Below are 17950 nucleotides of genomic sequence, written 5' to 3' on the forward strand. Positions count from 1 at the left end.
AGCATAGATGGATCCTCTATGCACCCAAGCTCCGATCCTGTTTCACGGTTGGTTGATCCAGAGAGGAAATTTGCCAAAGACAGTGTATTCTGCAGAGGGATAACACTAGGAGATGAATTACGAGGAAACACAGCAGAAGGTTAGGGAGAAAAAGAGGAGGGCCAAAGAAAGAAGGAATTCTAAGCAAGTTCATACATGTAGGAGAAAAACTTTCAAAAATGTGGCCTATTTCTGGTCCTCTTATATTGTGTGCTCTGGGCATACACTTTTGATATTGAGCCATCTGCATCTGCAGGGAGACTGCCAGACGTCTTGAAGGGGAAATTAAATCATTCAGCTGAAACAAATATCCAGCCCCACACCAAGTGAACACAGATATTTAAGTGTTTGTGACCAGGCCCTGCTGAAAAGATCAAGTCATACTGCCTTAAAGTGGTCAAGGTCAACTATAGTCAAAGCTTTATTTTAGAACATGGCTATGTAGTTTTGGATAAAAGCGTCAGCTAAATGAATAAATGTAGTTCCACTGGCTTAGACAAGGTGGTCTACCAGCTTTACCCAACTTGACTTTGGCTCCAATTGCTTGTTGTCCAGTTTCAACCAGTTAAAAGCCATTTAGCTACCATCTGAAGCTAGTTTAGCTGGATTCTCTGGCAAGGTGACACCCTATTTATGACAACACAACAAGAAAAAAAATCTGGTTTTACAAAAAGGTGACATAATACATAATACAAACTTTTTTTCAACCCCACCTAACCTTCTGTGGAATGTAAAGGTTCTTCATGGACGCATGTCATTTTTTAAAAAAGTGTAACATTTTCGAAAGTATGGGCAATAAATACTTTGCTAACCAAAAGTGCATATCTAGCCTATCTACTAGCAGTGAGCCAAGTTATAGCAGTTTAAGCACACCTTGTTTTTGAGACTCGTCCATTTGTTTATTCCAACCCCTCCTATTAACAGTAAAGCAACACAAAAGCGCTTTCTCCTCGCCCATGAATACCTGTGTTTACAAACAGAAGGGAGTTATTCGCGCAGAGGAGGAGGCGGCTCTGGACGCTTGCTGTGGGCGTGTTTGTGCTCGGCCTCCGTAGACGCGGAACTTCAGCAGAGACGGTCGTTAACGGAGAATCTACAGCTGTTACTGAGGATATCTTCCGTGCAGGACTTTAACGGAGATCGCCTGAAGTGTCAGAGTGAGTATATGATCAGATCCGATCACTTTCACTCCACTGACGGAGACAGACAACCACAGGAGCTAGCGAGCATAGCCAGCGTCAGGCTGCCTTCAGATAGCTGGGCTGTCCGTATGTGCATGACCGTACTACAATTAATAATTACAAATATCCATGCAGTCTCTAGACGTTTTACAGTATACTCCCATGTAACAGTGAAAATGAAGCAGTTAAACTGTGTAGATAATGCTAATGCTAATGCTGCTTAACAACGCCTCCGTCCTCCACATAAACTCTGGCTCATATTTAATAAACTCTGGATATTTCAAAGCTCTTATAGTCGCCTGGGACCCAGTTTATGTTATTCTTGTGAAACAGTGTCATATTTATTTAGCAGGTTTTTTTGTTTTCTACATTAAAAGCTTTATTGACGCTCCTGTTGACAAACGCGTTCCCATTTCTGTTATGAATATATCTTGTGGTTGTGGCAATAATACTATGTTACTTTCTTCTTTTTGTGTATTTACATGGTATTTTAGGGGTAGTCTGCAGTAACTTTTATTTAGGAGAACTCATTTCTATAACAATTAGACACTTTTACTGATAAACCTCATAAAAGATGTCCACCACCATTAACTAATAATGACTAATTAGTCATTAACAAGCATTATATAATGTTCAATTGTTCAAAAACTTGAAATATACACTCACCACCATCCGCTTGTACACCTGGCTACTACCGGGTTGGACCTCTTTTTGCCTTCAGAACTGCTGTAATTCTTCATGGCATGAATTCAACAAGGTGCTGGGAACATACCTCAGAGATTTTGGTCCATATTGACATGATAGCATCACGCAGTTGCTGCAGATTTGTCGGCTGCTCATCCATGATGCAAATCTCCCGTTCCACCACATCCCAAAGGTGCACTGTGAGATCTGGAGGCCATTTGAGTATATATTGATCACATTGTCATGTTCAAGACACCAGTTTGAGATGATTTGAGCTTTGTGACATGGTGCATTATCCTGTTGGACATAACTATCACAAGATTGTTGCACTGTTGTCTTTAAAGGATGGATAAGGTTAACAAAAATAGGTAGGCGGTAATGCTCAGTTGCTACCCATAGTGCGTCAAGAAAATATCCCCTGCACTACCACCAGCGTGAACACCGTTGATCCACGTTTTCATGTTGTTTAGGCCAAATTCTGACCCTACCATCCAAGAAAAAAAGACTGATCAAGCTAGGCAAGCTTTTTCCAATCTTCAGTTGTCTGTCCAAGCCTCAGTTTCCTGTTCTTAGCTGACGGGAATGGTGTATTTGCTCTTCTTCTGCTGTAACCCATCTGCTTCAAGGTTATTAGTGTGTTTATTTGAGTTACTGTTGCTGTTACTGTTACTGTTCCATACAAAGTATGGACTCAACTTAGCTTTGCTTTCCAATATATTCTGCTGATTAATGAGGAGAATGGGGTTTTCAATGGGGTTTTTGTAGGCTTTTGCTGAGATAAAGAAAAAAATCAGCAAGCTTGGAATTAAAATAAATAAAAGAGTGAAAATGAAAAACCTTCAATAACATTTACGTTTTACAATTATTTTATCCAAAGCGACATACAAATGAGGAATACAACAAGCAATTCATCAAAAAGAGGAAAATTAAAATTAGAAGTGCCCGTATTACAAAGTTTTAGACATAATCCTGAAAAATACAAGCTTAGAACAGGGTAGATAAATGGGGAAAAAAATGGAATAAGAGTCCAAGTGTTCACTGACTTGAGAATTGAATATTAACGTAACTGACAAAATTACTACAAATGTAGTAACGTACCCACAAACAAACAAAACGCATTGTGGCCTTTGTTTACAAGGTTGGAATCGAAAATCAATTCCAATTCCAGAATCGGATATTTAAGGTCAGGAATCTGATATTTGTTGTAAAATTAAAATTTCAATTCTACCTATCAGTTCTATGTGCGCATCAGTTCTAGTTCTAAGTGGCAAAAATGGGCTGTTAAAATCTCTTCATTCAAGAGATTCTTCTCAATTTATCCAGAAACGTGCAGCACTTTTTTGTTCATGGTATTAAGCAGCATTTTTTTTTCCCCACACTGGAATCAAAACTGGGAATCGATAAGCAGAATTGGAATCTGAATTGGAATTGATAAAATTCAAACGATATTAGAAAAGGTAGTATCATCTATGTTCCTTCTTAGAGAAAAATTATATATGTGAGGATTTCCAGTCAGGTTTTAGACCATATCATAGTGCTGAGACCGTTCTCTTTAGAGTTACAAACGACCTGCTTTTATCATCTGATCGTGGTTGTATCTCTCTATTAGTGCTACTGGATCTTAGCGCCGCGTTTGACACTATTGACCACAACATTCTATTAAATAGACTAGAAAATTATGTTGGCATTAGAGGAAGTGCACTGGCATGGTTCAAATCGTACTTATCTGAACGCCATCAATTTGTGGCAGTAAATGAAGAGGTATCATATCAATCAGTATGGTAAGTGCAGTATGGAGTACCTCAAGGCTCAGTACTTGGCCCCTTACTTTTCACGCTTTACATGTTACCCTTGGGAGATATCATTAGGAAACATGGTGTTAACTTTCACTGTTATGCTGATGATACCCAGCTCTATATTTCTTTGTGACCTGATGAAACTTAACAATTTGCAAAACTAACGGAATGTATGGTTGATATCAAAAACTGGATGACTAGCAAAGAGAAGAAAAGACACATGTTAACTGCAAAAGAATTAAGGTGAGAAACTATCAGGAACCATTTAGTCTCCAGCGCCACCATTTTCCAGAACTGCAACCTTCCTGGAGTCTCCAGAAGTGCAATGTGTCAGGATCTCAGGGACTTTGCTTGGGTAATGAACCCTAAAAATGCTGAAGTGTTGTGAAATACATTAAGACTGATTTTTCATAGGCTTTATGAACTGATAAGTTTTGAGTGACTCTTGAGGAACCAGCATCACATCCTCTTGTACCACTGTTTGAAGAATTTATCTTCCAGAATCTGGCAGTATGTTTTAGGAGCTAATCTTTAGTCCATCTCCTATACTAAAAAGTCTCCTAAACTAAAATGAGCTCCTAAAACTTACTGCCAGATTCTGGAAGATAAATTCTGTTCATAAACCCTATGAAAAATCAGTCTTAATGTATTTCACAACACTTCAGCATGTAATTCTTATTAAGTGAGGGTCATTTTTTTAGGATTTTTTTACCCAAGCAAAGTCCCTGAGAACCTGACACATTGCACTTTTAGAGACTTGCAGTTCTGGAAAATGGTGGCGCTGGAGACTAAATAGTTCCTGATAGTTTCTTCATCTTAATTCTTTTGCAGTTAACGTGTCTTTTCTTCTCCACCTGTTTTTTTTTCTGACTCTGTTGACACAATGAGCATTTCGCTGCTCAGTGGTGATGCCCTTGCTTTGCAAATTCTATTATTGCATTAGTATTGCATCCTTCTCATGGGCATTTAATAATATTTGACTTTTAGCCTGAGTTAAATCTCTTTTTTTGGCTCATTTTATCTGTAAAAGAAAACTTGTCTAATAATTCGGCACATCTGAATATAAGGTATTTTTGACTTCCAGCCTTCATGGACAATTATATATCACTTATAAATTATTAAATACAAAGTCAATAGTAGTTATTAAGATTGAAGTGGTTTAGAATTGGTAATATGTTCTTGGAAAAAAAATATGACCAGAATATCAACTTGCCTAATAATTCGGCACACAGTGTATAGTCATCATAGGTGCACATAGTTAAATGCCACAAAGTTTGGTAAATTTAGTTAATTACAGTCCAAAATATTTTCTAAAAGACTTAGAGCAACTGTAATGGGACTGACTAAGAATTATTTTTCTCTTTCACAGAATATCACGTGTGGTTGATTCAGACTTTTTGTGATGTGTGGATACACTTAAAACCTTATGAACTGTCTTTAAGTATTTTCATAATGTGCAGTTTTTATTACTTTAAAAACTGCTGTAAATTGGCTTATGCAATGACTTTCACCACTCAATCTCCATGAACTGTGAAGGTTAATGTTAAGGAAAGCATCAGTAATCAGTCTAAATGAGGCACTTGGCATGGCGTCTCATATGTATACATTTTTCCAGTTTTTCCTTCATTAGCAGCCTCGTGATGTGAGTGACAACCACATTGTACTTAACCATGATGTATTTGTCTGTTATGAAAATTGTCTATGATGAAAATCTTTTAAAAAGAATGACAAATTTTGTTTAAAAAACTATGGTGTCACCCTAACATTTTTTACTTTATTCCCCTTTAATTCCTTGTTTCGTTATTAATTCAGAAATTAACATGCCCATCATAAAATAAGTAGCTTTAAGTCACCATGAATTACATTTTTAATGCTTTTTCGAAAAAATCACTGACCTAGGAGTACAAGCATGTAGATCACAGACATGGACTAAAATCAATTAAAAAATTTGGTAACACTTTATTTTATTAAATTATACTCACTATTAACTAGCATGCATATTACTAACATATTGACTGTTTATTAGTACTTATAAAGCACATATTAATGCCTTTTTCTGCATGACCATATTTTAGATCCCTTAATCGTACCCATACCTAAATATAACAACTACCCTACTAACTATAAAGGGGATTGTTCACCCAAAAATGAAAATTTGATGTTTATCTGCTTACCCCAAGGGCATCTAAGATGTAGGTGACTTCAGTAGAACACAAACGAAGATTTTTAACTCAAACCATTGCAGTCTGTCAGTCATATAATATCAGTCATGGCTTTGAGAATCGAAACCAAATTAAACCCTGCGGCTCGTGGCGATACATTGAGGTCTAAAGACATGAAACGATCGGTCTGTGCAAGAAACTGAATGTCCTGAGCGCATTCACACAACAGCCGGCGCGTTATGCGTCGTCGTCTTCTTCTTGCTTTACGGCGGATCGCAGACTTATAAGTGCATTACTGCCACCTATCTCTCAAATGGACCACTGACACACTATCTCAATTAGGAGTGTCAATGGTCCATTTGACTGGACAGTTGGACCGGGTGGCGGATAAGAGGTAAAAAACCCCCGATATAAATACTGTTCAGTTTCTTGCACAGACCGATCATTTTGTGCCTTTACACCTCAATGTATCGTCACGAGCTGTAGGGTTTAATGCGGTTTTGTCTGTGTATGTTTTTTTTTCTCTCAAAGCCGTGAGTACCATTGACTGACATTATATGACTTAGAGACTGCAACGGTTTGAGTTAAAAAATCTTCATATGTGTTCTAGTGAAGAAACAAAGTCACTTGCATCTTGGATGCCCTTGGGGTAAGCAGATAAACATCAGATTTTCATTTTTGGGTGAACTTTCCCTTTAAAGAGTTTGAGGCAAAAGCCATAGTTTATAGTTGGTTAATAGTGAGAACTGGACCTTAAAATAAAATGTGACCAAAAGTTGTTTTAACTGTTAATCATACTGTTGGTTTACTGCTGCCCAAATGTGTTATCTACACCAGCTTCAGTCCCCTTTGGAAGTAACATTTTAATGAAAAGCTCTCCGTAATTCCAATTAAACTGTTCAAACTTTACATTAATAACATTGTAATGGCCATAACAAAATCCTTGCAATGTGAAGTCGCAAAAAGTGTTGTTTGAGAAGGCTTATACTCACTCTGATAGAACCCACCAGGGTGTTTACTTGGCTAATGCAGTATCTGCTCCGTTTGAAGAGTTCTCAGTCAAAGTCCCTCAGCCCCAGAGACCAGTGCCATCAGTCTGCAATGTCACGCACAAGTGCTCACTCCAATTAGCATGTAGCGCTCCCACTCTCATTATGTTCTGCTGAATCAGGACCTCAATCAAAATACAGTCAATATTGGAAAACGGACAGGTGGCTCTTCTAGCCTCTACGGAGCTTTTGCCTTCCTACGAACGAGGCAGAGCACACAGGGAGAGTTTGCCAGTCCCTCTCTGCCTACAGTTTGATGTCAAAAGATGCAAAAGACATAAGTAGCTCTTTTCAAGGAAAAACGAGCAGATGCTGATTTGTTTATGTGGGGGAGTCTTGACAAATTTGGCATAAAAGAAGATTGAAAATCACAGGTCTCAAGAGCTATCCTGCGGCTTCACTCAAAAGTTGTTATATGTACACAGTTTGATTGCAATATGTTAACCCCTGTAACAAGAGCAGTTCTCCCAAAACTAAAAATGAGTCGTCATTTACTTTGTGATTGCGACTTTTCTTGAAATCTTGTTTTGAAAGGTGGAATTTGGAAGAATATGTGCTCTTTCAGTGGAGATGGATGTTGTTAAGTGCCAAAATTACATACAAAGCACCATAAAAGCATCCCAAATGGTCCATATATCTTGTGTTTTGTTCTCCAAGTCTTCTAAAGCCATTCAGTAGCATTGTGCAGTGAATATACCAAACCGCATAAACAGTTCTGTAGCTCTCAAATCAAATTTGATGCTTTAGACTGAAAAGCTTGATTAGCTGGTTCAGGTGCGTTTAATAAGGGTTGGAGCTAAACTGCAGGACAGTGACCCTTCAGGAACAAGTTTGGACACCCCTGCTTTAGACACATTATAGGCTCAACATCAGTGACCTCTGCTCATGAGACACATGAGAATTAACAATGTCTTTATGCTGTTTGGCCTATTGATGCAGACATAACTTTGAACTCTGAAGAGTTCCAGAAGAGCTTGAATAACATTAGATTCATAACACCATGATCGCTAACCTAAATGGCATGATATCAAATTAAGCTAATGGTTTCAGTAGGTGTTGTGATGGGGCAGTTGAGAGCAGCTCTCTACTTTTCCTCTTTCATCTGCCTAAATAAATGCCTTGTTTTAAAACACTGATATTTTTAGAGTCCTAAATACCAAGTTCTGTCACGAACCTCTAGATGACGCAGGTGGATAGGTCTAACTCAAGTCTAATATAATCTCATTATTCAAACGGCACAGCTGATTGTTTATTTATTTTTCCACATCAGCAGCCAATGAGCTTGCTGCTCAATATTCAAATTTTGTCTAGTGCTTGCTGTAGCAGTCGCAGTGCACTTTAGACACCCTCCGCCTTCCCCAGCTCCACCTGTATTGATCTGCTATGGGGTGATTTTATGTATGTTATAAATGGGGGTTATTTCATATGTTATATGTGCAGCAGCATTATTCCCTACATGCTCACAGCAGCAGTGTAGCAGATCTGTTCCACCTAGACCAAACACATTAATGTTGTCATGTATATTACCATGCATGCTAAACTCTCAGAGAGTTATCACGACAGAACTGGTAATATAAAGGGTTTAACTGCAGCACTGTGAATTTGAGTTTGAGTTTGATATTCACAATAATGCCTAGCCTAATTTATTTAGCAGTGAAATTTCTATGATAAATTATAGTTTTGTTATGTTAATGTTTCGTGGAGTATATTCCTAGTCACTAGTGCTATATGAATAGTTACCTTTCCAGACCCATCCCTTCCATGGCCTTTTCATGGTATTTTTTGTTGAGGGACAAAGTTTATTTTTGGCAGAAAAAGCAGCTAGTTGCTAATATTTAGATCTAAACATGGCCTTTAGATGTCCTGTTTTTCACTTATTCACTATTAACTATGACTTTTCCCTCAATAAATTCCTAATTTGCTTCTTATTAATAGTTATTAAGGTAGTTGTTAAATTTAGGTATTGGGTAGGATTAGGGATGCAGAATAAGGCATTAATATGTGCTTAATTAGTACTAATAAATGGCTAATATTCTAGTAATATGCATGCTAGTAAGCAACTAGTTAAGAGACCCTAAAATAAAGTGTTACCCAAATCATACATAACTTGTAAAATACTTGTTTTTTCATGAAATTGGGTAACATTTTTTGGACGAGTCAGCTTTTTAGTCTTGTATTTCCCATTTGTATGCAGATGTTTTCCACATCTAACTCAACTAGATCTCAATTTCTAAATATAAAATTTAAGAATAGCTGAGATATGGTTCATCTCTCTTTTAAAACAAAGTAGCATTACTGTATGAACTGTGATTTACTACTGGCTAGTCTGTGGCAGGTGGTATCAGAACATTTGCATTCCAGGTTGACAACTTTTTGCATACGTCCCTTCAGACAGAATGAGTCGTCAGTATTTTTGCACCATTTCCCCAGATGGCAAAATTGTACATTTTAAATACTTACACCTCCTAAAAGTTTGATTTGTCACTTTTAGGAGAGTATGCTCACTTACAGATGACCTCAAAACTAAAAGACGTGGACTTAAAACCACAAAGCCCCATTTCATTTCACAACTTTCTTAAGTCTATTGTTAAAAATGTGTCTTGTTCCTGCACTGCTGGATAATTAGTTTTTTGCGAGTGCAGGGCTGTGGGAGATGTGCTAATGTAGGGATTCAGGCTAATCCATGCAGTGTTCGGGAAAGATCCAGAACCCACATTTACAGTTTTAATTTCAGACAGAATCAAATTATATCACACCATTTGAGGCTGGTCCAAATCTTTGATGAAAGAGAGGCGGAATGGGCTTGTTTGACTTTGGATGAATTTAATTTCATTTGATAGTTTATATGTTAGTTAACTGCCCTGCTTAAATATTTGAAATGGTGTCACTTGTGTCACTCCTGGAGATATTTGCATAAAGATGTAATTCTCATTCTGTATTAAAAGTATTATTTGCATAGTAATCGCTCTGTCTTTCCATCTTCCTGCAGTATGTACCGCTTGCGGGCGCTGACGGCTGCCACCGTCGGGATGGTGCAGTTGTCAAGACGGCATCACACCGGTGCCTTCCGTTCCTATCAGCGGCGCAGACTGATGCTCGCTGCCCTAGCGGGGGTGACAGGCATCTCAGCTAGCGCTGGACTACTGTGGACAAGGTACAGATCTCTATGGACACCTGTCTCATTCATGAAGTGTCTAACAAATAAAATACAGCATTAGCGTATGAGTTACATCAGCTTTTATTGAGGTGCTTCAGTGTTGCTTTATTTTGTTTTGTGATTAGAGTTACATAAAATATATTAATGTAAAAAATCTTGTGTAATACAACTTGTTTGTTTGCTGATTTTTTATTGTATTTGTTATACTTGTATTTTTTAAATAGTTTTTGCCATGAAAATAGCCTAAAGGCCTAAGTATACTTCGTATTTGTACGCGTACGCTAGCACATGTGCTCTAGAAAGCTTCATCCATGTTCAGTGTCTGCTCTATTTTTCCCCGTTAAGTCATGACTGATAACAAATATTTTTTTGAACTATTTTAAACCAAAGCTGAGCTGCCTCATACCCTCAAGCGCGTGAGCATCTGTTGTTGCAGTCTCCGCTGTTTTGTTGTCGTTGTCCGTCTCTCTAATTTAGTTTTCTACTGTGAAACAATGGCTCGGGACAGTGTTGCCACCATGTGGAAAAACTGATAACTGCTAAATATCTTCAGTGCGCATGTGTGACCTGAGCATACTATTCTGATGACGCAATTTGCATCACGCGCACTGCACGCTGTCCCTCGCGTATGCGTAAAAAGTGAAGTATACTTTGGGCTTAAGATGCTGACATGGCATTAAATAAATACTACTACTACTAGAATTACAAAAAGCATTTTTAAAAAATTGGATTTCTTAATGTTTGTACCAGTAGCAGCACTAAATGGAATCAGAGAAATAATGAAATGGCAAAATAACAGCTTTATACATATATATATATATATATATATGTATATATGTGTGTGTGTGTGTGTGTATATTAGGGCTGGGTGGTATATTGAGTTTGTACGATATGTAAGGAATAATTGACGACGGACCGTTGAATTATTAGAAAAATAATGCACACCCGAGGTGTAACGGCCACTCCGCTTCGCGTCGTGGCCACATCACCACCTCGGGTGTGCATTATTTTTCTAATAATTCAACGGTCCGGAGTCAATTATTCCGCTTATACTACGGTTGCCACACCTCAAGACATCGATCAGATTATATATTTCAAGGGATTCGTCCGGTTTTTCTACTTAAATCGCTATTGTGAGTAGGATTATTTCTTCCGCATCTCATCCAACGACTCTTTTGCTAGTTCCAAAACGTCATTTTAAAGCTGGCAATGGAGGCTTGAGCCGTTGATAGCAGACTAATGCAGTTAATAATGAAGTTATTAGAAAGAGAGCGAGAGAGACAGAGACACAGAGAAAGAGAAACAGAGAGAGAGAGAGAGAGAGAGAGAGAGAGAGCTTGTATGAATTAGGCTACCTCTGTGTGTCCCTCAACAGTGCTCTGAAGCACCGTCTCTAAACTGTAAGTCTGCTTTAAGATGCAGCGCTGTTATTACCTCGCTAGTGAGAAATGTCATGTGTAGCCTTTAAGTTGCTACACTAGGCTAACTGATAAAATCGTCAGGGCAGCGCTGACAACGATGCGAAGTGATATGGAACTGTAATGCGGTCAAGAAAGCTGCCTGGAACTACGTTCGCCGTGCGTTTCCCTGAAAATAATTGCACACCTCAGAACGTTCGTCAGCCAATCAGATTCAAGCATTCAACGGCCCCGTAGTATAAATCAATATATTTGATACGCGATACAGTATGAAGCAATATCGTTCATAGTCCCCGACCAGGGATTTTCATAGTCGAATTGGAATTTTCGAATCTTGCCGATAGTCGACTGATACAATAGTGTTACGTATATATGACATTTTTTGGAGCTGTGCACGCTGAAGATGACCAGTAGAATGAAGCATCTGATAGCAGGTTTTTAATCAATGGGATTTAACTAATAATTTATCTCATATAGAATACGCTTCATTATTTATACAACATAACGTTAATATCACGACTTATCTGCACAAAATGCCCCGAATGCACGAACGTGTCTGTGCGGCTCTGAATGAACTCCGTTTGTGAACGCGTTCTTCACGCAACAACGTGCAGAACCGCGGAAACTAAACTCTGAAAATTCACAGCGTTTAATTATAATAGTGTTCTCATTTTAATGTTATGTATATGACAGTCCCATTCATAGTTATTAATATTCGACTGTGAGATTGGGAGTCGAATCAGGCTCCTCCTATCGAAGCGTCGACTATTCGGGGTCACCCCTTTTTTATATATATATATATATAAGCATAGCATGAATTAAGGGAAGTGTAACAAATGTGTAACAAACAAGTGTAAAAAAAGCGTAACAACCATGATATATGTAAACATTATAATGGAAATATGCTTTTTTCAAGAGGTTCGAGGGAGTTTAATGTGAAAATTTGTCTTGAAAATATTGTCACAATACAACAAAACATAATGGTCTACAAAATATGCTGCCTTTTTTTTTTTGATTTGGGGCAGAAAATACATGAAATATTAGTTGGCGCCTGGTATTACTTGTTATTTATTTATTTATTTTTTTTGTATTGGTTGTGTTTGGACCTTTTATCGTACACGCAAATGTTGACTTATTTTTACATTTACGTTGCCTTGTCTTTACGTAACATTCGCTTAAGGTTAATCTAAATGATTTTATAATTCTGTTAAATGCAGCCTTTATCAGATCTTAATGAATGAATGAATATCTATTTTTCATAATGTACATTATTACATTGTGATGCCTACATTTACTTGCAGCATTTAAAAATACACTTTTTTTTTTTTTCTACTGTGCTTTATTTTTATTTTTTGAAAGCAAAACAATGTTGCTTTAACAGTATAGGCCAGAATGTTTATATTGGTGCTTCCATAGAAATAGGGCCATAAAATGTTCCTTGTTTAGTAAAATTCACCTGCAGAGTTTTTGCGGAAGTCACCCTAAGAATGGCTTTCATATAGATTTGTCTGCATATTAAACTGGGATAGGAGAAAGTATTGCAACATGAAAAAATGACACATTTCACCTTTAACACAAGTCTCCTTAGAGCCCATATCTGCAGATTCATCTGCAGTCTGGGCGAAGGCCAGTCCAGTGCTCTGTGTGTGTGTGTGTGTGTGTGAATGGAGCAGCTGACATGTCAGCAATATAGTGAAATGCATCTGGGATGTGATCTATAGAATGAAGGAGTTATGGGACGAGGTGGCATTTTGGTTTTCAGTCTGTGCACTCATTTTCTCTGTGTCTCATTATATTGAATTATTGAGCAAACCTTCAAACACACATCCCATCAACACAACGGCAGGCCTTTTTTCAATTACTGCTTTTTGTCCTGAAGATATTGACCTCCTAGCACTCTTCATTGACTTTTAATATGAGGCACACCTCTAGAGATAAATACACATTGACAATGTTGGTTCCCATGTGTGATGGTGCGTAAAGTAGATTTTGACATTTTTTTGAAGAAAATATGTGAGGGGTTTGCCTAAGCAAAACTCACTACCATGTCAAAGTGTTTCTATGCAGTTACTTATGTGTTCAGAGTGATTTTTAACACATTGCTATGTGATTGCTAGCTGGACCAAACCAGAAGTGCATCTAGAAATGGTTTATATTGTTTTTTGTTATATCGTCCAGCAGAAATTGTAGGTCTGATTGCTTAAAAAGAATGGATCATTTGAAAAATCGACTGAAAATTCAGCTTTGCATCAAAGGAATGAAATACATAAAAAAAAAAAAAAAGTATAATAGAAAACAGTTCTTTTACATTTTAATAATAATTTACAATATTATGTTTTTTTACTGTATTTTTCATCTAATAAATGCCACCTTGGAGAGCACGAGAAGGTTTTCAAAAACATTACAAAATTGTAATTATTAAAATTTTTGACGGGCAGTGTACAGTATTTCTGGTGTATACTTTTCAGTGTGAATTATCTGCATGCTCTCTTCTGATTGGCAGAGCATATGCAGAGGCGGGGTCTTCAGTCAAGCATGAGGAGCAGATGAAGGAGGAGGAGCCTCTGAAGGAAGTGGCGGAGGAGGAGGAGTCAGTCGGTGCTCTCGAGTCGAGCAGCGGCGGGGAGGAAGATGAGGCGGGCTCAGAAGGGAAGAAAAAGAAACAAAGAGTCGGCTTCCGTGACCGCAAGGTGATCAATGCACAACGTGTACATCATCTCAATCGCATCATGATGAGGTCAGGTTCATCCAGCCATTATCTGATGAATTCATCTGGCTTCACCATGTGCAGACGAAATGTGAACCCGTCACATCTAATCAACATGCAAATCCACAGTCATGAAATCAACCTGCATATTTCTGAATTGGGTTTCGTCTGATATGCCATCAGTGGGAAGAGCAGAGCGACAATAGCAGAGTTAATGAATTGTAGCTGACATTAACTGTGGGGAAAATGTGATATTAAAGCAGCATCTGGGACAGGCAAGTGTGGGACTTGCTGATTAAAGGGAAAGAGTAGAAAGGATGAGAGAAATAGGAAAATGAATGATGCTGTTGTTTTGCTAGGTAATTGATTTGATCCTTTTAAATGGGGCACCTAAAAAAAGGCCTTTTGCTAATGTACTTTGATGTTCTAAGTAATAATACATTTCACAGCCAATGTGAGTAGGAATGCAAAACAATTTATCTTCATATTTTTCAGCCTTTTGACAGCATTCTATTTTGTTATTTTCTGAACCACTTTTTTTTTATTATTATTTTGATCAGCCAAACAGTATCCGAACAGTTACTGTATTTTAAAAAAAAATGCTTCAAAAATAAATAAGTGAAAATGAAATGAAATCGTTCACCCCAAAATTATGCAGAGTACCAATGAGGTTTGTTCTCGCAAGCACATTCGAGTTTCTGCAAGAACCAATTAGGTTTGGTCTTGCGTGTCAACGTGCAAGCCGGTCTGGCGGATGACGTAGGATGTATGCGTTGGGCACACGCCAGTGAGTAGTGACGAACGTGGAAGCGCGGAGGAGAGACAGCAAAATGCCGGTCACGAATAAGGACAAAATGAGGATTTGTAAAGAAAAATTTACAAAAAAAAAAAATTGTAATATGTGTTACAAAGATGAACGAACAAAAGTGTTATGGGTTTCAAATGAAACGAGGGTGAGAAAATGATAAAATATATATATATATACACATACACACGCAGTCATGGCCAAAAATATTGGCACCCTTGGTAAATATGATCAAAGAAGGCTGTGAAAATGAATCTACATTGTTAATCCTTTTGATCGTTTATTTAAAATAATTCACAAAAATCGAACCTTTCATTGGAGAATAAGAATTTAAAATGGGGGGGGGGGGGATATCATTATGAAATAAATGTTTTTCTCTAATACACATTAGCCACAATTAACGGCACCCTTTTAGGCAATACTTTTTGAAACCTCCATTTGTCAGTTTAACAGCTCTAAATTTTCTCCTATAATGCCTGATGAGGTTAGAGAACACCTGACAAGAGATCAGAAACCATTCCTTCATGCAGAATCACTCCAGATCCTTTAGATTCCCAGCTCCATGATGGTGCTGCTTCTCTTCAGTTCACCCCACTCATTATCTACAGGGTTCAGGTCAGAGGACTGGAATGGCCAGCAGAAGCTTGGTTTTGTGCTCGGTGACCAATTTTTGTGTTGTTTTTGAGGTTTGTGTTTGGATTATTGTACGGTTGTAAGATCCAAACATGGCCCGTTATAAGATTTGACTTGATTTTTTTGTGTTGGTATTTGATAGAATCCATGATGCCATGTGTCTAAACAAGATGTCCAGGACCTCCAGCAGAAATATAGGACCACAACATCAAAAATACAGCAGTATATTTCATTGTACACATGGGGTACTTTTTATCCCTGTGTTCACCAAACCCATCTTGAGTGTTTGCTGCTAAAAAGCTCATTTTGTAGTTTCATCTGACCATAGAAGCCAGTCCCATTTGAAGTTCCAGTCGTGTCTGATAACTGAATATGCTGGAGTTTGTTTTTGGATGAGCTAGGATCATTTTTCTTGAAACCCTCCCAAACAACATGTGGTGATGTAGGTGCTGTTTGTCTGACCCCGAGACTCAACTATTTTCTGCAATTCTCCAGCTGTGGTCCTTGAAGAGTCTTTAGCCACTCTCTCCTCCTCACCGTGCATTAGGACAATATAGACACACGTCCTCTTTCAGGCAGTTTTGTAAAATTTTATGTTGATTGGAAATTCTTAATTATTGCCCTGATGGTGGAAATGGGAATTTTCACTGCTCTAGCTCTTTTCTTAAAGCCACTTCACTAATTTGTGAAGCTCAATTATCTTTTGCTGCACATCAGAAACATATTCTTTGGTTTTTCTCATTGTGATGGATGATTAAGGGAATTTGGGCTTTATTTTCCCTCCTATTTATATTTCTTGGAATCAGGAAGCCATGGCTGGATAATTTCATATTCATAATCACTCTGGAGGGCTCAAAATTGTGAATATGAATGGGAATATACTTCAGAGATATTTTACTCATAAGAATTTTTAGTGGTGCCAATAATTGTGTCCAACGTGTATTTGAGAATTAAATTCTTTTAAAATTTTTAATTCTTATCCAATGAAAGGTTAGATTTTTGTGAATTTTTAAAATAAAAGATCAAAAGGATTAACAAAGCAGATTAATTTTCACCGCACGTGAAAAATAATTTCACGACTGAGAAAATGCACATGAACTCAAGTCAGAATGCTCTAATAATACAAGTCCAACAAATCATAGTAATGCAAGTGTGCCGTTTTCACATTCCGACTTAAAAGCACAACTCGGGAAATGAGAGCATCTGAGGAGTGAATTAGGGATGTTCATTTTAACCATTTAACCGTTAACCGACCGATAAGAATTTTGACCGATTAATACAATCAGTTAAACGGTTTAAAGTCACTTATTTATTTATTTTTTCAGTAATTTATCAAAATATTTTAAAATGTTTGCTGCATGGTTAAAATAAGCTAAGCGTATAAAAAAAACACTTTTTTTTTAGAGAGAGAGAGAAAAAAACACAAGTCCCCTATAAGTCGCATTTTATTATTTCAATCAGAAATAGGCCGATGCGAATTACAAACATTATAATAAACACTATAAACATCGCTAGGCTATTTTATTTCCCCTCACGCCACAATAAATCCTTTCAAATAACAGTAGGCTATTTAGAAAAGAACAAGAATTAAAAATGTAAGAAGCTATAGCTATATAAACGACAAACCAAAACAAATTAATTTTATGTAGGCCTACTTCACTTTCGTTCCAATATTCCAACTTCACGGCGGTACGGTGATAACGCTTAACGGCACAGATTTTACTACATATTTAAACTGAATAGTTTTTTTTTTTTTTTTCTCCATTGTCACGGTAGAATGCTTAACTGTGTGCGTGCATTCGGCGCTGGTGCAATCACTTGATTTTTTCCCCCCTTCTAACAGTGGAAGCAAATACTCCTTTTAGTCATGAAGATAATCGGAATTGTAAAAGCCGTGTACATTCACAATAAAAACAAATCTTTGTGCTATTGTAAAATAAGCCTAAAAAATAGCATGCCGATTTCTGCTGTCTGGTTTCCTTTCACGCAGCACAAAAATTAACCGAAACTCTGCATAGGCTACTTGTTGCACAGTTTTTCTTTCATTTTCTTAAATTATTATTTAAGTGAAAATATATTTCTCATATAGGCCTAGTTATTCGTTATAATATATATAGAGAGAGAGCGCAAGCCCGAGCACGTAGCTTTATGATGTTTTTCTCCGCTCGCAGAAGCACTGCAGGTGATGACCATCTGAATCCTCATGTTCTGTTTGTTGCTTTTTGCACATTTAAAATTAATCCCCGGAAAACAAATGTTAGTATTTTTAACGGGGCACAGACACTTATTATTTCTAATTTAATTCAGTTCTAATTTAAA

At 37.4% G+C, this 17950-nt stretch overlaps 1 protein-coding gene across 1 annotated transcript in view; it reads left to right on the forward strand.

Moving 5' to 3' along the window:
* Positions 1-881: 881 nt before the first annotated feature.
* LOC306882816 (calcium uptake protein 1, mitochondrial-like) overlaps positions 882-17950 on the forward strand; it is a 69130-nt gene continuing 52061 nt past the window's right edge. Inside the window, exons 1-3 of the mRNA XM_079437729.1 lie at positions 882-1196; positions 9901-10065; positions 13990-14176. Of these exons, the coding sequence (XP_079293855.1) occupies positions 9902-10065; positions 13990-14176 (351 nt within the window). The 5' untranslated portion in view covers positions 882-1196; position 9901. The remainder of the gene's footprint in view (positions 1197-9900; positions 10066-13989; positions 14177-17950) is intronic.

Source organism: Barbus barbus, assembly GCF_936440315.1.
Source record: "Barbus barbus genome assembly, chromosome: 16".
NCBI lineage: Eukaryota > Metazoa > Chordata > Actinopteri > Cypriniformes > Cyprinidae > Barbus > Barbus barbus.